Source organism: Globicephala melas, chromosome 2 (assembly GCF_963455315.2).
Source record: "Globicephala melas chromosome 2, mGloMel1.2, whole genome shotgun sequence".
Classification (NCBI taxonomy): Eukaryota; Metazoa; Chordata; class Mammalia; order Artiodactyla; family Delphinidae; genus Globicephala; species Globicephala melas.
The window spans coordinates 110,093,112-110,117,754 of record NC_083315.2 but is presented as its reverse complement, the minus strand read 5'-3'; the positions used below and the strand labels follow the sequence as shown (position 1 = coordinate 110,117,754).

Genomic DNA, 24,643 nt, shown 5'->3' with positions numbered 1-24,643 from the left:
CCAAAATGAAAATAAATAAGGAAACACAAGTTTTAAATGATACATTAAACAAGATGAACTTTATTGACATTTATAGGACATGTCATCCAAAAACAACAGAATACACATTTTTCTCAAGTGCTCATGGAACATTCTCCAGGATAGATCATATCTTGGGTCACAAATCAAGCCTTGGTAAATTTAAGAAAATTGAAATTGTATCAAGTGTCTTTTCCACAACAACACTATGAGACTAGATATCAATTACAGGGGAAGATCTTTAAAAAATACAAAAACATGGAGGCTAAACAATACATTACTTAATAACAAAGTGATCACTGAAGAAATCAAAGAGGAAATCAAAAAAATACCTAGAAACAGGGCTGCCCTGGTAGCACAGGGGTTGAGAGTCCGCCTGCCGATGCAGGGGACACGGATTTGTGCCCTGGTCTGGGAAAATCCCACATGCCGCAGAGCGGCTGGGCCTATGAGCCATGGCCACTAAGCCTGTACATCCGGAGCCTGTGCTCCGCAACGAGAGAGGCCACAACAGTGAGAGGCCCGCGTATTGCAAAAAACAAAACAAAACAAAACAAAACATACCTAGAAACAAATGACAGTGGAGACACGACGACCCATTCCTGCAGGATGCAGGAAAAGCAGTTCTAAGAGGGAAGTTTATAGCAATACAATCCTACCCTAAGAAACAGGAAACATCTCAAATAAACAACCTAACCTTGCACCTAAAGCAATTAGAGAAAGAAGAAGAAAGAAATCCCAAAGTTAGCAGAAGGAAACAAATAATAAAATTCAGATCAGAAATAAATGAAAAGAAATGAAGGAAACGATAGCAAAGATCAATAAAACTAAAAGCTGGTTCTTTGAAAAGATAAACAGAATTGATAAACCATTAGCCAGACTCATCAAGCAAAAAAGGGAGAAGACGCAAATCAATAGAATTAGAAATTAAAAAGGAGGAGTAACAACAGACACTGCAGAAATACAAAAGATCATGAGAGATTACTACAAGCAAACCTATGCCAATAAAATGGACAACCTGGAAGAAATGGACAAATTCTTAGAAATGCACAACCTACCAAGACTGAACCAGGAAGAAATAGAAAATATGAACAGACCAATCACAAGCACTAAAATTGAGACTGTGATTAAAAATCTTCCAACAAACAAAAGTCCAGGACCAGATGGCTTCACAGGCAAATTCTATCAAACATTTAGAGAGGAGCTAACACCTATCCTTCTCAAATTCTTCCAAAATATAGCAGAGGGAGGAACACTCCCAAACTCATTCTATGAGGCCACCATTACCCTGATACGAAAACCAAAGATGTCACAAAGAAAGAAAACTACAGGCCAATATCACTGATGAACACAGACGCAAAAATGCTCAACAAAATACTAGCAAACAGAATCCAACAGCACATTAAAAGGATCATACACCATGATCAAGTGGGGTTTATCCTAGAAATGCAAGGATTCTTCAATATACGCAAATCAATCAACGTGATATACCATATTAACAAATTGAAGGAGAAAAACCATATGATCATCTCAATAGATGCAGAGAAAGCTTTTGACAAAATTCAACACCCATTCAACACCCTACTCCAGAAAGTAGGCATAGAGGGAACTTTCCTCAACATAATAAAGGCCATATATGACAAACCCACAGCCAACATCGTCCTCAATGGTGAAAAACTGAAACCATTTCCACTACGATCAGGAACAAGACAAGGTTGCCCACTGTCACCACTATTATTCAACATAGTTTTGGAAATTTTACCATAGCAATCAGAGAAGAAAAAGAAATAAAAGGAATCCAAATTGGAAAAGAAGAAGTAAAGCTGTCACTGTTTGCAGATGACATGATACTATACATAGAGAATCCTAAAGATGCTACCAGAAAACTACTAGAGCTAATCAATGAATTTGGTGAAGTAGCAGGATACAAAATTCATGCACAGAAATCTCTGGCATTCCTATACACTAATGATGAAAAATCTGAAAATGAAATTAAGAAAGCACTCCCATTTACCATTGAACAAAAAGAATAAAATATCTAGGAATAAACCTACCTAAGGAGACAAAAGACCTGTATGCAGAAAATTATAAGACACTGATGAAAGAAATTAAAGATGATACAAATAGATAGAGAGATATACCATGTTCTTGGATTGGAAGAATTAACATTGTGTAAATGACTCTACTACCCAAAGCAATCTACAGATTCAATGCAATCCCTATCAAACTACCACTGGCATTTTTGACAGAACTAGAACAAAAAATTTCACAATTTGTATGGAAAAACAAAAGAACCCAAATAGCCAAAGCAATCTTGTGAACAACAAACGGAGCTGGAGGAATCTGGCTCCCTGACTTCAGACTATACTACAAAGCTACAGTAATTAAGACAGTATGGTACCAGCACAAAAACAGAAATATAGATCTATGGAACAGGATAGAAAGCCCAGAGATAAATCCACGCACATATGGTCACCTTATCTTTGATAAAGGAGGCAAGAATATACAGTGGAGAAAAGACAGCCTCTTCAATAAGTGGTGCTGGGAAAACTGGACAGGTACATGTAAAAGTATGAGATTAGAACACTCCCTAACACCATACACAAAAATAAGCTCCAAATGGATTATAGGTCTAAATGTAAGGCCAGAAACTATCAAACTCTTAGAGGAAAACATAGGCAGAACACTCTATGACATAAATCACAGCAAGATCCTTTTCGACCTACCTCCTAGAGAAATGCAAATAAAAACAAAAATAAACAAATGGGACCTAATGAACCTTAAAAGCTTTTGCACAGCAAAGGAAACCATGAACAAGCCAAAAGACAACCCTCATAATGGGAGAAAATATTTTCAAATGAAGCAAGTGACAAACAATCTCCAAAATTTACAAGCAGCTCATGCAGCTGAATAACAAAAAAAAGAAAAAAAAAACCCAATCCAAAAATGGGCAGAAGACCTAAATAGACATTTCTCCAAAGAAGATATACAGATTGCCAACAAACACATGAAAGAATGCTCAACATCATTAATCATTAGAGAAATGCAAATCAAAACTACAATGAGATATCATCTCACCGGTCAGAATGGCCATCATCAAAAAATCTACAAACAATAAATGCTGGAGAGACTTTGGAGAAAAGCAAACACTCTTGCACTGCTGGTGGGAATGTAAATTGATACAGCCACTATGGAGAACAGTATGGAGGTTCTTTAAAAAACTACAAATAGAACTACCGTACGACCCAGCAATCCCACTACTGGGCATATACCCTGAGAAAACCATAATTCAAAAAGAGTCATGTACCAAAATGTTCACTGCAGCTCTATTTACAATAGCGAGGAGATGGAAGCAACCTAAGTGTCCATCATCGGATGAATGGATAAAGAAGATGTGGCACATATATACAATGGGATATTACTCACCCATAAAAAAGAAATGAAATTGAGTTATTTGTAGTGAGGTGGATGGACCTAGAGTCTGCCATACAGAGTGAAGTAAGTCAGAAAGAGAAAAACAAATACTGTATGCTAACACATATATATGGAATCTAAGGGAAAAAAAAAAAAGGTTATGAAGAACCTAGGGGTAAGATGGGAACAAAGACACAGACCTACTAGATAATGGACTTGAGGATATGGGGAGGAGGAAGGGTAAGCTGTGACAAAGTGAGAGAGTGTCATGGACATATATACACTACCAAAGGTAAAATAGATAGCTAGTGGGAAGCAGCCGCATGGCACAGGGAGATCAGCTCGGTGCTTTGTGACCACCTAGATGGGTGCGATAGGGAGGGTGGGAGGGAGGGAGATGCAAGAGGGAAGAGATATGGGAACATATGTATATGTATAACTGATTCACTTTGTTATAAAGCAGAAACTAACACACCATTGTAAAGTAAGTATACTCCAATAAAGATGTTAAAAAAAATCCAGAAGTGGCTCTCTTATATAGCTTAAATGCTTCTTATATTGGGCAGACACTACCTTATACTGTTTGTAGTCATGTGATGATACAACAAATATTTCCTTCACTGTACACAGACATGTTATAATTCAAATGACAAATTCTAGAACTATTCCTTCTCAATCACCCAAAAACAGTGTCATTTAAACTTATGTTAATTCTTAAATCAAATTTACTTAGCTTCTTAGACTCTAGGCAAATAGATATCTAAATAAGCATATTTCTTCAAATCTAAGATGATGTCATTATAACAGGCACTGCTATTTTATGTAGCACTAAGGAAGAATGAATGTTATCAATAAAATTCTATAACACACCATCAATTTTAAGATACATATGATTTCAAAGATGCTGAAATGTGAAAAACTGGGGGTCTGAAGCCTGTGTGAGGAAGGTGGCTGAGCAGAGCATTGTTTCAACAAAGACTGGGAGATTGGTTAAGGAATTGAGAATTGATAAATAAGTAATTATGTTGAGGATGTTGGGAGCCATGTTTCTCACTGTCAGTGAAAGAAATTATAAATTTGTAAAGGGAGAAGGAAAAGCTAGAATGAATCCTGTATTTCTGAATTGAAACAATTTCAGAGGTTATCTATCTTTGTCTAAATAGAGAGATAAGCAGGAAGATTTATAGCATTAAATATTGGTATAAATATTGATATACATGTATTTCTTAGTTCTGTCCATTCAGAGGACCCAAGAACTGTGACATCCTAGCAGCAATGAGTACCTAATGCTCAGACACTGATTTCTAAACACCATTCTCCACAAAAAGCAACCAGCGCTCCTTAAACAAATGGCTGAATCTTGGACTCAGACAGAGAAAGTACAAGATGAGACTGGAATAGCTTATTATGGAAAAAAGTAAGGAAGTGATCAAAGAATGCGGGAGACATTTCAAAAGAAGTTGAGCAATGTTGCAGGATGTAAGATCAATACATAAAAGTCAACTGGGTATCTACACACTTGCAATGAGTAACCCTAAAAATGAAATTAAGAAAACGATTCCATTCACAATAGCATTAAAAAGATACAAAGGAATAAATTTAGCAAAAGAAGTGTAAAACTTACATTCTGCACAGTACAAAATATTATTAAAAGACTGAAATAAATAGAAAGATATCCCATGCTCACGGATCAGAAAATTTAATACTGTTAAGATGGTGGACAATCATCAATAGGAAGACACTGGAACTCACCAAAAAAGATACCCCACATCCAAAGACAAAGGAGAAGCCATAATGGAACGGTAGGAGGGGCACAATCACAGTAAAATCAAATCCCATACCTGCTGGGTGGGTGACTCAGAGACTGGAGAACACCTATACCACAGAAGTCTACCCACTGGAGTGAAGGTTCTGAGCCCCATGTCAGGTTCCCAACCTGGGGGTCCGGCAACAGGAGGAGGAATTCCTAGAGAATCAGACTTTGAAGGCTAGTGGGATTGTACTGCAGGACTTCGACAGGACTGGGGGAAACAGAGACTCCACTCTTGGAGGGCACACACAAAGTAGTGTGCGCACTGGGACCCAGGGGAAGGAGCCGTGACCGCAGAGGAGACTGAACCAGACCTACCTGCTAGTGTTGGAGGGTCTCCTGCAGAGGCGGGCGGTGGCTGTGGCTCACCATGGGGACAAGGACACTGGCAGAAGTTCTGGGAAGTACTCCTTGGCATGAGCCCTCCCAGAGTCTGCCATTAGCCCCACAAAGAGCCCAGGTAGGCTCCAGTGTTGGGTTGCATCAGGCCAAAAAACCAACAGGGAGGGAACCCAGCCCCACCCATCTGCAGTCAAGCAGATTAAAGTTTTACTGAGCTCTGCCCACCAGAGCAACAGCCAGCTCTACCCACCACCAGTTCCTCCCATCAGGAAACTCACACAAGCCTCTTAGATGGCGACATCCACCAGAGGGCAGACAGCAGAAGCAAGAACTACAATCCTGCAGCCTGTGGAATGAAAACCACTTTCACAGAAAGACAGACAAGATGAAAAGGCAGAGCACTATATACCAGATGAAGGAACAAGATAAAACCCCAGAAAAACAACTAAATGAAGTGGAGATAGGCAAACTTCCAGAAAAAGAATTCAAAATAATGATAGTGAAGATGATCCAGGACCTCGGAAAAAAATGGAGGCAAAGATCGAGAAGATGCAAGAAATGTTTAACAAAGATCTAGAAGAATTAAAGAACAAACAGAGATGAACAATACAATAACTGAAATGAAAACTACACTAGAAGGAATCAATAGCAGAATAACTGAGGCAGAAGAACGGATAAGTGACCTGGAAGACAGAATGGTGGAATTCACTGCCACGGAATACAATTAAGAAAAAAGAATGAAAAGAAATGAAGACAGCCTAAGAGACCTCTGGAACAATATTAAACGAAACAACATTCGCATTATAGGGGTCCCAGTAGGAAAAGAGAGAAACGACCTGAGAAAATATTTGAAGAGATTATAGTCAAAAACTTCCCTAACATGGGAAAGAAAAGAGCCACCCAAGTCCAGGAAGCACAGAGAGTCCCAGGCAGGATAAACCCAAGCGCAGTGAGTCCCAGGGAGGATAAACTCTGAGACATATACTAATGAAATTGACAAAAATGAAAGACAAAGAAAAATTATTGAAAGCAACAAGGGAAAAACGACAAATAACATACAAGGGAACTCCCATAAGGTTAACAGCTGATTTCTCAGCAGAAACTCTACAAGCCAGAAGGGAGTGGCACAATACATTTAAAGTGATGAAAGGGAAAAATCTACAACCAAGATTACTCTACCTGGCAAGGATTGCATTCAGATTCGATGAAGAAATCAAAAGCTTTACAGACAAGCAAAAGGTAAGAGAATTCAGCACCACAAACCAGCTCTACAACAAATGCTAAAGGAACTTCTCTGAGTGGGAAAAACAAGAGAAGAAAAGGACCTACAAAAAGAAACCCAAAACAATTAAGAAAATGGTAAAAGGAACATACGTAGCGATAATTACCTTAAATGTGAATAGATTAAATGCTCCAACCAAAAGACACAGGCTCACTGAATGGAATCAAAAACAAGATCCATATATATGCTATGTACAAGAGACCCACTTCAGACCTATCGACACATATAGACTGAAAGTGAGGGGACTGAAAAAGATATTCCATGCAAATGGAAATCAAAAGAAAGCTGGACTAGCAATACTCATATCAGACAAAATAGCTTTAAAATAGAGAATGTTACAAGAGACAAGGAAGGATACGACATAATGATCAAGGGATCAAGAAGAAATAACAATTACAAATACGTATGCACCCAACATAGGAGCACCTCAATACAAAAGGCAACTGCTAACAGCTATAAAAGAGTAAATCAACAGTAACAGAATAATAGTGGGGGACTTTTACACCAATGAACAGATCACCCAGACAGAAAATTAATAAGGAAAAACAAGTTTTAAATAACACAATAGACCACATAGATTTAATTGATATCTGTAGGACATTCCAGCCGAAAACAGCAGATTACACTTTCTTCTCAAGTGCATACGGAACATTCTCCAAGATAGATCACATCTTGGGTCACAAATCAAGCTTCAGTAAATTTAAGAAAATTGAAATCATATCAAGCATCTTTTCTGACCACAACGCTATGAGATTAGAAATAAATTACAAGGGAAAAAACCACATAAAAATCAGAAACACATGTAGGCTAAACAGTACATTACTAAAAAACCAAGAGATCACTAAAGAAATCAAAGAGGAAATCAAAAATACCTAGAGAAAAATGACAATGAAAACATGACGATCCAAAACTTATGGGATGTAGCAAGAGCAGTTCTAAGAGGGAAGTTTATAGCAATACAATCCTACCTCAAGAAACAAGAAAAATCTCAAATAAACAATCTAACCTTCCTTAAAGGAACTAGAGAAAGAAGAACAAACAAAACCCAAAGTTAGTAGAAAGAAAGAAATCATAAAGATTAAAGCAGACATAAATGGAACAGAAACAAGGAAAACAATAGCAAAGATCAATAAAACTAAAAGCTGGTTCTTTGAGAAGACAAACAAAATTGATAACCTTTAGCCAGTCATCAATAAAAAGAAGGAGAGGACTCATATCAATAAAATTAGAAATGAAAAGGGAGAAGTTACAACAGACACCGGAGAAATACAAAGCATCATAAGAGACTACTACAAGGAACTCTATGCCAATAAAATGGACAACCTGGAAGAAATGGCCCAATTCTTAGAAAGGTATAAGGCTTGCAAGACTGAACCAGGAAGAAACAGAAAACATGAACAGTCCAATCACAAGTAATGAAATTGAAACTGTGATTAAAAATCTTCCAACAAACTAAAGTCCAGGACCAGATGGCTTCACAGGGGAATTCTATCAAACATTTAGAGAAGAGCTAACACCTATCCTTCTCAAACTCTTCCAAAGAGTTGCAGAGGAAGGAACACTCCCAAACTCATTCTACAAGGCCATCATCACCCTGATATCAAAACCAGACAAAGATACCACAAAAAAAGAAAATTACAGACCAATATCAGTGATGAATATAGATGCAAAAATTCTCAACAAAATACTAGCAAACAGAATCCAACAACACATTAAAAGGATCATACACCATGATTAAGTGGGATTTAGCCCAGGGATGCAAGGATTCAACATACGCAAATCAATCAATGTGATACACCATATTAACAAACTGAAGAATAAAAACCATGTGATCCTCTCAACTTATGCAGAAAAAGCTTTTGACAAAATTCAACACCCATTTATGATAAAAACTCTCCAGAAAGTGAGTATAGAGGGAACCTACCTCAACATAATAAAGGCCATATACAACAAACCCACAGCAAACATCATTCTCAATGGTGAAAAACTGAAAGCATTTCCTCTAAGATCAGGAAATAGACAAGGATGTCCACTCTCACCGCCATTATTCAACATAGTTTTGGAAGTCCTAGCCATGGCAATCAGAGAAGAAAAAGAAATAAAAGGAATACAAATTGGAAAAGAAGGAGTAAAACTGTCACTGTTTGCAGATGACATGACACTACACATAGGTAATCCTAAAGATGCCACCAGAAAACTACTAGAGTTAATCAGTGAATTTGGTAAAGTTGCAGGATACAAAATTAATGCACAGAAATCTCTTGCATTGCTATACACTAACAACGAAAGACCAGAAAGAGAAATTAAGGAAACAATCCCATTCACCACTGTAACAAGAAGAATAAAATACCTAGGAATAAACCTACCTAAAAGACCTGTACTCAGAAAACTATAAGACACTGATGAAAGAAATCAAAGATGACACAAACAGATGGACAGATATACCATGTTCTTGGATTGGAAGAATCAACATTGTGAAAATGACTATATTACCCAAAGCAATCTACAGATTCAATGCAATCCCTATCAAATTACCAATGGCATGTTTTACAGAACTAGAACAAAAAATGTTAAAATTTGTATGGAGACACAAAAGACCCTGAATAGCCAACGCAATCATGAGGGAAAAAAACATAGCTGGAGGAATCAGGCTCCCTGACTTCAGACTATACCACATAGCTACAGTCATCAAGACAGTATGATACTGGCACAAAAACAGAAATATAGATCAATGGAACAGGATAGAAAGCCCAGAGATAAATCCACGCACCTATGGTCAATTAAGCTGTGATAAATGAGGCAAGAATATACAGTGGAGAAAAGACAGTCTCTTCAATAAGCGGTGCTGGGAAAACTGGACAGCTACATGTAAAAGAATGAAATTAGAACACTCCCTAACACCATACACAAAAATAAACTCAAACTGGATTAAAGACCTAAATTAAGACTGGACACTCTAAAACTCTCAGAGGAAAACATAGGAAGAACACTCTCTGACATAAATCAGAGCAAGATCTTTTTTACCCACCTCCTAGAGTAATAGAAATAAAAACAAAAATAAACAAATGAGACATAATGAAACTTAAAAGCTTTTGCACAGCAAAGGAAACTACAAATAAGACAAAAAGACAGCCCTCAGAATGGGAGAAAATATTTGCAAACAAATCAATGGACAAAGGATTATGTCTGAAATATATAAACAGCTCATGCAGCTCAATATGAAAAAAACAAACAACCCAATCCAAAAATGGGCAGAAGACCTAAATAGACAATTCTCCAAAGAAGACATACAAATGGCCACAGGCACATGAAAAGCTGTGCAACATCACTAATTATTAGAGAAGTGCAAATCAAAACTACAATGAGGTATCACCTCACACCGGTTAGAATGGGAATCATCAGAAAATCTACAAACAACAAATGCTGGAGAGGGTGTGGAGAAAAGGGAACCCTCTTGCACTGTTGGCAGGAATGTAAACTGATACAGCCCCTATAGAGAACAGCCTTAAAAAACTAAAAACAGAATTACCATATGACCCAGCAATCCCACTACTGGGCATATACTCAGATAAAACCATAATTCAAAAAGACACATGCACCCCAATGTTCACTGCAGCACTATTTACAATACCCAGGTCATGGAAGCAACCTAAATGACCACTAACAGACGAATGGATAAAGCAGATGTGGTACATATATACAATGGAATATTACTCAGCCATAAAAAGGAACGAAATTGGGTCATTTGTAGAGACTTGGATGGACCTATAGACCATCATATAGAGTGAAGTAAGCCAGAAAGAGAAAAACAAATATCATACATTAACGCATATATGTGGAATCTAGAAAAATGGTACAGATGATTCGGTTTGCAAGGCAGAAGTAAGAGACACAGATGTAGAGAACTTTTGGACACCAAGCGGGGCAAGTGGGGGTGGGGTGGGGGGTGGTGCTGGTGGGATGAATTGGGAGATTGGGATTGACATATATAAACTAATATGTATAAAATACATAACTAATAAGAACCTGCTGTATAAAAAATTAATTTAATTTAAAAAAAGGAAAATGTAATACATTAATAAACAAAAATCTCAATTAAATAGAGTTGGGAGACCAGAAGGGTGAGCTCTCACACCCTTTGATGATAGAACCTAACAGGAAGAAGAAAGACTCCTTGCCTGGCAAGGACTCAGCCAATGCAAAGCCATGAGCTCTTTGTTTTAGTTATGGTCTGTATATTTTCACACTGGACTGATGACTTCCCTTGAAGACAGACTACCTCTTTTGTGGCTAAAGTCTTTTTAGAAAAGGTTATCCTTACCTGGGGAACTCCTCTAGAACTCTGAAGTACCCATCTTACTGGCCAGGTGTTTTGACAAGTCCTTTTCCTCTCTATATAAGTGTTCTCCTTCCTTTGCCATGCTGGGACTTGCATGTGGTTTGGCATGGTTGCAGACCCCAAATTGCAATTCTCTGCTAATACTGAATAAACCCATCTTTGCTGGAGAAATATTTGGCAGTGTTTTTGTCTCAGGTCAACAGCAGTCTATGTGCTAGCACGTGCACTGCTAATGGGTTAGTCACTGTTTCTATGCTTTTTCAGTGGGCAGAGTAAGGAAATCCTTTTTTTTTTTTTTAAGGAGATAATATATCATGAGTTCATACTGATATTTCCAATTCAAGTTTAAGAGTATAGGGTTATTTCTTAACCTCTGATTTTCTATTTCCATCTGTTTTCTCTCACACTAAAAAAAACAAAAACAAAAAAATAAAAAACTTGCCACAAAGCAAGACAGGGTGGTACTGGCATAAGGACAGACACAGAAATCAATGGAAAAGAACTGACAGTCCAGAAATAAACCAATTTATCTATTCTTAATTAATTTCCGACAAGGCTGCCAAGACTGTTCATTGGGGAAAGAACAGTCTCTTCAAAAAAGGATGCTGGGAGGGGCTTCCCTGGGGGCACAGTGGTTGAGAGTCTGCCTGCTAATGCAGGGGAGACGGGTTCGAGCCCTGGTCTGGGAGGATCCCACATGCCGCGGAGCAACTAGGCCTGTGAGCCACAAGTACTGAGCCTGCACGTCTGGAGCCTGTGCTCCGCAACAAGAGAGGCCGCGATAGTGAGAGGCCCATGCACTGCGATGAAGAGTGGCCCCGTATACCGCGATGAAGAGTGGTCCCCGCTTGCCACAACTAGAGAAAGCCCTCGCACAGAAACGAAGACCCAACACAGCAAAAATAAATAAATTAATTAACAAACTCCTACCCCCAACATCAAAAAAAAAAAAAAGGATGCTGGGAGAACTGGATAGCCACATGCAAAAGAATGAAGTTGGATACCTACCTTATAGCACATATAAAAATTAACTCAAAAACTATCAAATACCTAAATACAAGCCCCCAAACTATAAAAATCTTCAAATAAAACAGAGATTTAGCAATGGTTTCTTTTTCTAAGAAATACACATTTATTTGTATTTTCAATACAAGTTCAGTAGCAATTATGAGCTGGCAATGGTTTCTTAAATATGACACCAAAAGCACAGGCAACTAAAGAAAAAATGAAATTAAGTTTAAAACCAAAATTAAAAATTTTTGTACTCCACAGGATACTATTAAGAAAGTGAAAAGATAACCCACAGGATGGGAGAGAACATCTGCAAATAATATACTTGATAAAGGTCCAGTATTCAAAATATATAAAGTACTCTAACAACAATGAAAAGACAACCCAATTTAAAACTGGACAAGGGATCTGAATTGACATTTCTCCAAAGATACAAACTGCCAATAAACACATGAAAAGATGCTTAATATCATTAGTCATCAGGGAATGCAAATCAAAACCACAGCGAGATACCATTTTACACCCAGTAGGATGACTACAATCAAAATGTCAGATAATAAGAAGTACTGGCAAGGATCTGGAGGAACTGGAACACTCAAACACTGCTGGAGGGAATACAAAATGATGCAACCACCTCGGAAAATAGTCTGGCAATTCCTCAAAAGGTTAACCATGGTGTTATCATTTAATGTGGCAATTCCATTCCTAGGTGTTCATGGACACAGGAGAAATGAAAACATATGCCTACACAGAAATTTGTACACAAATGTTTATAGTAGCATTACTTACAACAGCCAAAAGGTGGAAACAACCCAAATGATAAATGGATAAACAAAATTTGGTATATCCATACAATGGAATATTATTTAGCAATAAAAAGCAAAGAAGTACTGATAACATCTACAGTATGGATGAATTTTGAAAACATTATGCTAAGAAAAAGAAGCCAGATACAACAGACCATGTATATGATTCCATTCATATGCAATATGCTGAACAGGCAAATATACAGAAACAAATAGTACCTTAGGGATGGGGGTTCAGGGGTTGGGGATGTAATAGTTAAGGTGATGAAAATGCTCTTTAATTCATTATGGTGATGGTTGCACACTTGTGCGAATATACTAAAAACCAATGAATTGCATAATTTGTACACTTTGGGTAAATTGTACGGTATGTAAATTATATGTCAATAAAGATGTTTTAAAACAAGGAAAGAAGAAGGGATTGGTAAATCGTACTTCTTTTAAAAATGGCATAGTTGTTGGGTTTATGCAGGGTAAAAGAGAAAGCTGGGCATTATTAGCTCTATAGGACACAAAATATGTGACCTTCACTAACAAACAAAGTAATTTGATTCAACAGTCAATAACAAGTAAAGATGCTTGTGACTTAACAGCAGACACCGTTAGCTACCTATCCAATATCTATTTTCCCCTTCTTCCTTGCTAAAAGAATACAGATTTTATTTGGGGGTGACAATACACTAAACTAAATATTAACTTTTGTGGCCTCCCCTGACGCTAATTCTATCCAGTGAGACATAAATGAAAGTCTTCTGGGAGCTTCTGGGAGAGCTTAGCTTTCCTGACCAAAATCAACAGTCAGGACTGGCATAGTTAATTTCTCTCTTCTTCTTACCCTGAACATATATTGTGATGTCTAAAGTTGCAGCTGCCATCTTGCATCCGTGAAGCAAGGAGCAAGACAGTGAACAACAACAAACTAAAGATGACAGCTCAAAAAGACAGAGGGGGCTTGGATCTTTGATTACTTTAAAGAGCTGCTATACCAAGCTGGACTTCCTATTCAGACTTTCTATTATCTTAGAAAAATAAAACCTTATTTTTAAAAGCTCATATAGTTAGGTTTTCTGTTTTTTAAAGCCAGACTCAGTCTCAATCAAAATAATGCTTCCTCAGCCAAAAAATTTTAAATCTTTCAGTCTATTTAAAATTCAAAGATAGTCTCAAAAATCGAAGTGGGAGGGCTTCCCTGGTGGCGCAGTGGTTGAGAGTCCGCCTGCCGATGCAGGGGACACGAGTTCGTGCCCTGGTCCGGGAAGATCCCACATGCCGCAGAGCGGCTGGGCCCGTGAGCCATGGCCGCTGAGCCTGCGCGTCCGGAGCCTGTGCTCCGCAACGGGAGAGGCCACAACAGTGAGAGGCCCGTGTACCACCCAAAAAAAAAAAAAAATCGAAGTGGGAAATTGGGTTAAGAAAATTTCTGATATTTCACACTGGACATCTAAGATTTTTTTTTTTTGAAAAAAAATCTGTTTCCACCTTCAAGAATAAGGAAAATAAGAACTCATATTACCTGACACATTCTGTCAATATTTTCTTCAGTTGGCATTACGAAGTACACTGCAGGAACATCTGGAATAGGATCTCGATCAGAGTGCAAAAGCCTAGGACACATAAAGAATATAAAACTCACTTTTTCTTAGTCACTTATCTAAAAAGATAGCTAAAAATTTTATAGTATTTCTCAAACTAGTTCACCAGTTCAAGGACAGTGACCAGTACTCTAAAAGTTCTTGCTGCAATTAATTATTTAACCCAGCTTTCTCCTTATATCAATGTTAATATTATTTATTAGTAAGATCCTAATCTCAGTCTTCATTTCCTCTACTCCAATCACCTTATTTCTCATACCTCTTATGGTCAGTCTCTTCTACCAATATTCTCCTTGAATGAGAACTAAAGCACATTCAAAATCAATTTTATTCCCATTTTTCATAGAAATATGGTGGGGGGGAGGTAAGTGGGAGGAAAGTACAGTTCTCTGAGAGGGAAAACAGAAAGCTGGAACTATCTTTAGAAGCAATGAAAATATTTAACCATAAATAAAATAAAATATATTTTTTAAATGAAAGGTATATGAATGCTTCCTTAAAACTTTAAGACCATCTATATTGTTCTACCTGTTGCTTCATAAGAGAATGCATAAGGGATCGGCTAAGCATCTTATTGATTGTACCACTTGATAGTTTTCTCTTTTACAATTCAGAAAGTATATTCATTCAAATATCCCAATATCAACTGAGAAAATATCTTTATGCTCCATTGTAAGATTTCACCATGCTTATATCAGGAAATATGAGAAATGTTCTATTTCTACAATATTCTAGTCATCCTTCTATACGCAATATTCCATAAACAATCTACATACATCCTTCTATACATACAATTATTTCAGTCATCCTTATAAAGGAGAGAGTCAAAGAGGCACATGCTGCCAGTGAGTCTGCATTTGATAACTTTTTTCCCTCTGTTTGGCTGCTGCTAACACAAGAAGGATTATAATGTGCTGGCAGCCATTGTTTGTTGTCTTCTTACACTGGCTGTCCAACTACCTAAAGGGCTACAACCACCATTTCATGTTCTGGAAACCTGTAATTATTGTTTCCTACAAATCAGCCTAAACCAGCTTGCAGAATATAAAGTAACTGATGAAGTATTCTCCAGCAAAAAAGGAAGAACAGTCAGAGGCACGGTGCACAGGAATTTACCAGAATAGCTGTGTAATCCTTTCATGCTCTGATGGCAATAGCAACAGGTGGGCAGCAAGAATGCACAACTCTCAAACTGGCAGAATACCTTGTCACTCCTTAAGGAAGTACTGAGGCCTCACTTTTATTAGTCACTGTTTCTGAGCCACTATGGTTCAGTAGACAAACAGCCCAGAAACAGTGGTCAAGCAATCTGGCCACAACTCTGTTATTAATTACCTGTACAATCATGGGACAATCACTCGAACTCTACAAACTTTAGTCTTTTTATTAGTAAAATAAAATAAAGGAGTTAAAGAGTAAGGTAGCAATAGTAACCAATGCTTATAATAAACCATCATTTTCAAGGATGGCATCAAGGGTAACTCCAGTTTAGGTCATAAGCATTAACATGTCACCACCAACAAATGTGTAGATTAAGTCTGACATAAAAACAAGAGGAAGAACCTGCCAAATACCACGTTTCATCAAACCTAAGGTGCTATCAATTTTAAAACATATTATTAAAACAGGCAGAAAATGCTGCCAATTAAACTATGTCATGGCATTATTAAGGAGATAGACCTTAATTTCAGAAATACTAAATTAAAAAGTATATTTTAGAATTAATGCAATATTCTATTAATTTACAACAAATATTCAATATAAAATTTAAGAGTTTAACAAGATTCTGATACCCTACTCACTGGAAATCTAAAACCACATTCCCAATAAAAGAGCACACTATAATTCAATATATTAAAATATCACAGAATGAAAACTGATTATAACATCATCAAAAAACAAAATGCAACTAAGTTAGAACACTGTAAAACTGGACTCCTTCAGTACATAAAAGTATTAGTAGCTATTCATGTATACAGCCCCTCTTTAAATGTTCTATTGTTCTATTAGGCCAAGTCTACAAAGTAATGCAATTTGTTTTATTCATCAGACATATCATAAGGAATATAATCAAATAAATTTAGTAGTTAGGAAGACAACATAGATAGCTCCCTATGGTGATTAAGTCATTACTTCCTAATTACTTAAATTTTTCATATTAATGATATACTAATTTAGATATTCCTCTTTTTAAAAAGTGTATTTGAATTAAAGAAATAAAAAATTTTCAGAGCTGAACGAGAACTTGAAACAACCAGTTCTTTTCCTTTACATAAGAGAGTAAACCAGTCTGTAGGAAAAGACACAAAAGAGAAAATTTAAATTATGAAATTTTAAATTCTAAGACTGAGGATTATTTTTAATTTCAGAAATAAAGGGTTGAATAAAACAAGATAATGGAAAAAATGTTCTCTATATGCAAGTACTATAACCTAATACTATTTTCTTAATAAATGTCCCTTAGTAATTTGATTTCAGGGTGGCTAAAGACATTTTAAAAAATGTATTTGAGGGATTTCCCTGGTGGCGTAATACTTAAGAATCCGCCTGCCAATGCAGGGGACATGGGTTCGAGCCCTGGTCCGGGAAGATCCCACATGCCTCAGAGCAACTAAGCCCGTGCGTCACAACTACTGAGCCTGCGCTCTAGAGTCCATGCGCCACAACTACTGAAAGCCACGCGCCTAGAGCCTGTGCTTCACAACAAGAGAAGCCAACGCAGTGAGAAGCCTGTGCGCTGCAACAAAGAGTAGCCCCCGCTTGCCAGAACTAAAGAAAGCCCGTGCGCAGCAACAAAGACCCAATGCAGCCAAAAATAAATAAGATACAAATAAATTGATTAAAACAAAAGAAAACAATGTATTTGAAAACAGATGCCATTACTAGAAACATGTTAAAACTCACAGATGCAGAGTGATTCCCATGTCTCTCAGCTCCTTCACAGATAGCAGAGGAGAGATGATATCTTGGCCAAATCTGTCATAAATGAGCACCTAGCAGAAGCAAAACAAAAGCCATGCGTTAGTTTAAACATTATTATCAGTGAACAGTCAACAGAGAACCCAATATTAAGATAATGTTCAAGTACATTTTATTTTAATATACTGAATTCTTATACTTACCTCAATTTAATATTTTCCATAATTATTTACCAAAATGTCCATTCATCTAGTAATCCATTCTTAAAAGCATTATTACTTGGGCTAAAATAAATTATTACATAAATTTTTTCTTATAAAATACTTTTTCTAAGTTAAAAAACATACCAGAGACTATAAAATCTTCATCTTAGGTTATAATAAAGGACTTGGAACATACAGCAGACTCACTTACACTCCCCTATCCCATTCACATATATCCTTTCTAAAAAGAGAAGTAAAAATTAGTCACTCTCAAAACTAATGCTTAACAAGTTCCAAGACTGTAAAGAAAATTTAGTAATTTAAGCATCTCATGCATTTCCTCACATTGTGAAAGTGTTAAAACTGACACCTCTGATGAGTAGTAAGTATTCCAACTGGGTCTTCTAACTCAGAATTAGTTTTAGAGTTAAGGCAAATAAAAGAGACACTTCAACTAATAGGTGTTTTCCACTACTACATCAATAATTCTTAATGGAGTAAGAAATTGCTAATGAGAGGATGAAACATGCTGTCATACAAAAACATGGTTTGTTTGAATGCCAGCATTTCCTTTAGAAAAGCTAAAAATCTTCCTGCTCCAGTTACAAAAGGCTGGATGTTATATCCTTCAAAAATCTTCCTTCCTTACACCTCAATATATCTGTATTATTAATCTTGTGATAGAGAAGTGATGGGTAGGGAAAGCATCTGACACAAATCTACACCCCAGAAATTCTCAAGTTATTTAATTCAAATGCTGAACATAGGCACTAGAAAGAATAAGTAAGTATAGCTTATGCAAAGGGCAATAAGAAGATGACTACAAATAAACAGGAAGGAAGAGGAAAATGAGGGGACACACTAAAGCTTAAATTATAAATCATTTTTCAGATGACTTTAATCACCTTTAGAGTTAACCCAAAGGACTTACCAGGACTCATGAGAGTTTTCAAAACATCCCAAACTGTAACCAAGTTGGTCTGTTCTTGATTCTTACAAAGAGAGAAGTATAAACTGACGATAATCTAACAAGTTTAGACCTAATCAACTGTATTATAATCTCTTTGAAGAAAAAGAAACAGTGAGCATGAGGTTTAGAATGAAGGAGCTCAAAGAATAGGAATTTTAAAAGATTCTCCAGCATTTCTCAAAGGAAAAAGATTATAGATTGCTTTCTGGTCCAATTAACATTTTTACTGACAGTTTTATATATCATAAATTAATGAAATGGCATTCTGGGTTACAGATCACTCTCTCATTAGTTGGTTAAAATGGACCAGTATCCCTAAGTCTGAGTAACCTTAAGAAAGCTTGCAAGATCAAAATTCTGGATTTGTAAAGTTAAGGAACAAAACTTCAACTGGAGTAAAGACCTATCAGTGAGGCCCCACCTAAGAAATCAGCTGAATTCTCTAGATGAATATTATTATCACTGCCTGTGCCATTCCATAAAATATTTATCAAAGAGGATTCATATTTTCTCCCATTCTGCAGGTTGTCTTTTCATTTTGTTGATGGTTTCCTTGGCTGTGCAAAAGCTTTTAAGTTTGATTAGGTCCCATTTGGTAATTTTTTAATTTCCTTTGCCTTGGGAGATTGATAAGAAAATACTGCTATGATTTATGTCAGAGAATGTTTTGCCTATATTCTCTTCTAGGAGTTTTATGGTGTCATGTCTTACATTTAGGTCTTTAAACCATTTTGAACTTATTTTTGTATATGGTATGAGGGAATGTTATAATTTCACTGATTTACATGTACCTGTCCATCACTTGTTGAAGACACTGTCTTTTCTCCATTGTATGTTCTTGCCTCCTTTGTCACAGATTAATTGACCGTAGGTGTGTGGGTCTCTTTCTGGGCTCTCTATTCTGATCCATTGATCTATTTGTCTGTTTTTGTGCCAATACCATGCTGTTAGATTACTGTAACTTTGTAGTATTGTCTGAAGTCTGGGAGGGTTACACCTCCAGCTCTGTTCTTTCTTCTCAGGATTGCTTTGGCAATTCTGGGTCTTTTGTGGTTCCATATAAATTTTAGGATTATTAGTTCTGTGAAAAACGTTATGAGAGAAAATATTTGCAAATAATGCGACCAACAATGGGTTAATATCCAAAATATACTAACAGCTTATACAACTCAATATCAAAAACACCAACAACTCAATCAAAAAATGGGCAAAAGATCTAAATAGACATCTCTCCAAAGAAGACATACAGATGGCAAACAGGCACATGAAAAGATGCTCAACACCACTAATCATTAGAGAAATGCATATCAAAACTACAATGAGGTATCGCCTCACATTGGTCAGAATGCCTATCATCATAAAGTTGACAAATAAATGCTGCAGAGAGTGTGGAGAAAACGGAACCCTCTTACACTGCTGGTGGTAATGTAAACTGGTACAGCCACTATGGAAAACAGTACAGAGGTTCCTTAAAAAGCTAAAAATAGAGCTACAATATGATCCAGGATTCCCACTCCTGGGTATATATCTGGAAAAGATGAAAACTCTAATTTGAAAAGATATATGTACCCCAATGTTCATAGCAGCACTATTTACAATAGCCAAGATGTGGAAAAAACCCAAGTGCCTATAAACAGATGACTGGTTTAAGAGGATGTGGTATGAGGAGAAACAAGAACTACAATCCTGCAGCCTATGGAACAAAAACCACATTCACAGAAAGACAGACAAAATGAAAAGGCAGAGGGCTATGTACCAGATGAAGGAACAAGATAAAACCCCAGAAAAACAATAAATGAAGTGGAGATAGGCAACCTGCCAGAAAAAGAATTCAGAATGATAGTGAAGATGATCTAGGACCTCGGAAAAAGAATGGAGCAAAGATCAAGATGATGCAAAAAATGTTTAACAAAGACCTAGAAGAATTAAAGAACAAACAAACAGAGATGAACAATATGATAATTGAAATGAAAAATACACTAGAAGGAATCAAGCAGAATAACTGAGGCAGAAGAATGGGTAAGTGACCTGAAAGAATGGTGGAATTCACAGCCGCAGAACAAAATTAAGAAAAAGAATGAAAAGAAATGAAGACAGCATAAGAGACCTCTGGGACAACATTGAACACAACAACATTCACATTATAGGGGTTCCAGAAGGAGAAGAGATAGAGAAAAGGACCCGAGAAAATATTTGAAGAGATTATAGTCAAAAACATTCCCTAACATGGGAAAGGAAATAGCCACCCAAGTCCAGGAAGCACAGAGAGTCCCAGGCAGGATAAACCCAAGAAGAAACATGCTGAGACACATAGTAATCAAATTGGCAAAAATTAAAGGCAAAGAAAAATTATTGAAAGCAACAAGGGAAAAACGACAAATAACATACAAGGGAACTCCCATAAGGTTAACAGCTGATTTCTCAGCAGAAATTCTACAAGCCAGAAGGGAGTGGCACGATATATTTAAAGTGATGAAAGGGAAGAACCTACAACCAAGTTTACTCAACCCAGCAAGGATCTCATTCAGATTCGAAGGAGAAATCAAAAGCTCTACAGCGGCCATCGCTCATGGGCCCAGCCGCCCCGCGGCATGTGGGATTCTCCCGGACCGGGGCTCAAACCCGCATCCCCCGCTGGCAGGCGGACTCCCAACCACTGTGCCACCAGGGAAGCTGTGACAGGGCGAGAGAGAGGCATGGACATATATACACTAACAAACGTAAGGTAGATAGCTAGTGGGAAGCAGCCGCATGGAACAGGGATATTGGCTCAGTGCTTTGTGACCGCCTGGAGGGGTGGGATAGGGAGGGTGGGAGGGAGGGAGACACAAGAGGGAAGAGATATGGGAACATATGTATATGTATAACTGATTCACTTTGTTATAAAGCAGAAACTAACACACCATTGTAAAGCAATTATACCCCAATAAAGATGTTAAAAAAAAAAAAAGCTCTACAGACAAGCAAAACCTACGAGAATTCAGCACCACAAAACCAGCTGTACAACAAATGCTAAAGGAACTTCTCTGAGTGGGAAACACAACAGAAGAAAAGGACCTACAAAAAAACCCAAAACAATTAAGAGAAGAGTAATAGGAACATATGTATCGATAATTACCTTAAATGTGAATGGATTAAATATTCGAACCAAAAGACACAGGTTTGCTGAATGGATACAAAAACAAGACCCATATGTATGCTATCTACAAGAGACCCACTTCAGACCTAGGGACACATATAGACTGAAAGTGAGGGGATGGAAAATGATATCCCATAAAAATGGAGATCAAAAGAAAGCTAGAGTAGCAATACTCATATCAGACAAAATAGACTTTAAAATAGAGAATGTTGGGGCTTCCCTGGTGGGGCAGTGGTTCAGAGTCCGCCTGCCGATGCAGGGACACGGGTTCGTGCCCCGGTCCGAGAAGATCCCACATGCCGTGGAGCAGCTGGGCCCATGAGCCATGGCAGCTGAGCCTGCGCGTCCGGAGCCTGTGCTCCGCAACAGGAGAGGCAACAACAGTGAGAGGCCCACGTACCGCAAAAACAAAAAAAAAAAACAAAAAAAATGTTACAAGAGACAAGGAAGGATACTACATAATGATCAAGGGATCAAGAAGAGATAACAATTAGAAATACATATGCACCCAACATAGGAGCACCTCAATACATAAGGCAAATGCTAACAGCTATACAAGAGGAAATCAACAGTAACACAATAATAGTGGGGGACTTCAACACCTCACTTACACCAATGAACAGATCATCCAGACAGAACATTAATAAGGAAACACAAAGCTTTAAATAACACAATAGACCACATAGACTTAATTGATATCTGTAGGACATTCCATCAGAAAACAGCAGACTACACTTTCTTCTCAAGTGCACATGGAACATTCTCCAGGATAGATCACATCTTGGTGCACAAATCAAGCCTTGGTAAATTTAAGAAAATTGAAATCATATCAAGCATCTTTTCTGACCACAACGCTATGAGATTAGAAATGAATTACAGGGGAAAAAAAAACCCCGTAAAAATCAAAAACACACGGAGGCTAAACAATACATTACTAAATAACCAAGATATCACTGAAGAAATCAAAGAGGAAATCAAGAAATACCTAGAGACAAATGACAGCAAAAACATGACGGTCCAAAACCTATGGGAAGTAGCAAGAGCAGTTCTAAGACGGAAGTTTATAGCAATACAATCCTACCTCAAGAAACAAGAAAAATCTCAAATAAACAATCTAACCTTACACCTAAAGGAACTATAGAAAGAAAAACAAACAAAACTCAAAGTTAGTAGAAGGAAAGAAATCATAAAGATCAAAGCAGAAATAAAAGGAATAGGAACAAAGAAAACAATATCAAAGATCAATAAAATTAAAAGCTGGTTCTTTGAGAAGACAAACAAAATTGATAAACCTTTAGCCAAACTCATCAAGAAAAAGAGAGAGAGGACTCAAATCAATAAAATTAGAAATGAAAAGGGAGAAATTACAATGGACACCGGAGAAATACAAAACATCGTAGGAGACTACTACAAGGAACTCTATGCCAATAAAATGGACAACCTGAAAGAAATGGCCCAATTCTTAGAAAGGTAACCTTCCAAGACCAAAGCAGGAAGAAATAGAAAACATGAACAGACCAATCACAAGTAATGAAATTGAAACTGTGATTAAAAATCTTCCAACAAACTAAAGTCCAGGACCAGATGGCTTCACAGGGGAGTTCTATCAAACATTTAGAGAAGAGCTAACACCTATCCTTCTCAAACTCTTCAAAAAACTGCAGAGGAAGGAACACTACGAAACTCATTCTATGAGGTCATCATCACCCTGATAGCAAAACCAGACAAAGATACCACAAAAAAAGAAAATTACAGACCAATATCAGTGATGAATATAGACGCAAAAATCCTCAACAAAATACTAGCAAACAAAATCCAAAAACACATTAAAAGGATCATACACCATGATCAAATAGGATTTAGCCCAGGGATGCAAGGATTCTTCAACGTATGCAAATCAATCAATGTGATACACCATATTAACAAACTGAAGAATAAAAACCATGTGGTCTTCTCAATAGATGCAGAAAAAGCTTTTGACAAAAATCAACACCCATTTCTGATAAAAACTCTCCAGAAAGTGGGCATAGAGGGAAGCTACCTCAACATAATAGAAGCCATATGTGACAAACCCACAGCAAATATCATTCTCAATGATGAAAAACTGAAAGCATTTCCTCTAAGATCAGGAAATAGACAAGGATGTCCACTTTTGCCACCATTATTCAACATAGTTTTGGAAGTCCTAGCCATGGCAATCAGAGAAGAAAAAGAAATAAAAGAAATACAAGTTGGAAAAGAAAAAGTAAAACTGTCACTGTTTGCAGATGACATGATACTACACATAGATAATCCTAAAGATGCCACCAGAAAACTAATAGAGCTAATCAATGAATCTGGTAAAGTTGCAGGATACAAAATTAATGCACAGAAATCTCTTGCATTACTATACACTAACAACAAAAGATCAGAAATAGAAATTAAGGAAAAGATCCCATTCACCACTGTAACAAAAAGAATAAAATACCTAGGAATAAACCTACCTAAGGAGGTAAAAGACCTGTACTCAGAAAACTATAAGACACTGATGAGAGAAATCAAAGATGACACAAACAGACGGACAGATATACCATGTTGTTGGATTGGAAGAATCAACATTGTGAAAAAGACTATACTACCCAAAGCAGTCTACAGATTCAATGCAATCCCTATCAAATTACCAATGGCATTTTTTAAAGAACTAAAACAAAAAGTGTTAAAATTTGTATGGAGACACAAAAGACCCTGAATAGCCAATGCAGACTTGAGGGGAAAAAACGGAGCTGGAGGGATCAGGCTCCCTGACTTCAGACTATACC

At 37.1% G+C, this 24,643-nt stretch overlaps 1 protein-coding gene across 2 annotated transcripts in view; it reads right to left on the bottom strand.

The window, feature by feature from the left end:
* The window catches only part of SCFD1 (sec1 family domain containing 1), a 133,322-nt gene that overhangs the window by 103,001 nt on the left and 5,678 nt on the right, over positions 1-24,643 (bottom strand). Inside the window, exons 3-5 of one of the 2 annotated variants that reach the window (XM_060294699.2) lie at positions 19,498-19,787; positions 17,519-17,607; positions 14,536-14,626 (exon numbers count right to left, since the gene is read on the bottom strand). In XM_060294699.2, the coding sequence (XP_060150682.1) occupies positions 14,536-14,626; positions 17,519-17,538 (111 nt within the window). In that variant the 5' untranslated portion in view covers positions 17,539-17,607; positions 19,498-19,787. The remainder of the gene's footprint in view (positions 1-14,535; positions 14,627-17,518; positions 17,608-19,497; positions 19,788-24,643) is intronic. The other variant, XM_030854715.2, reaches the window with a different exon arrangement.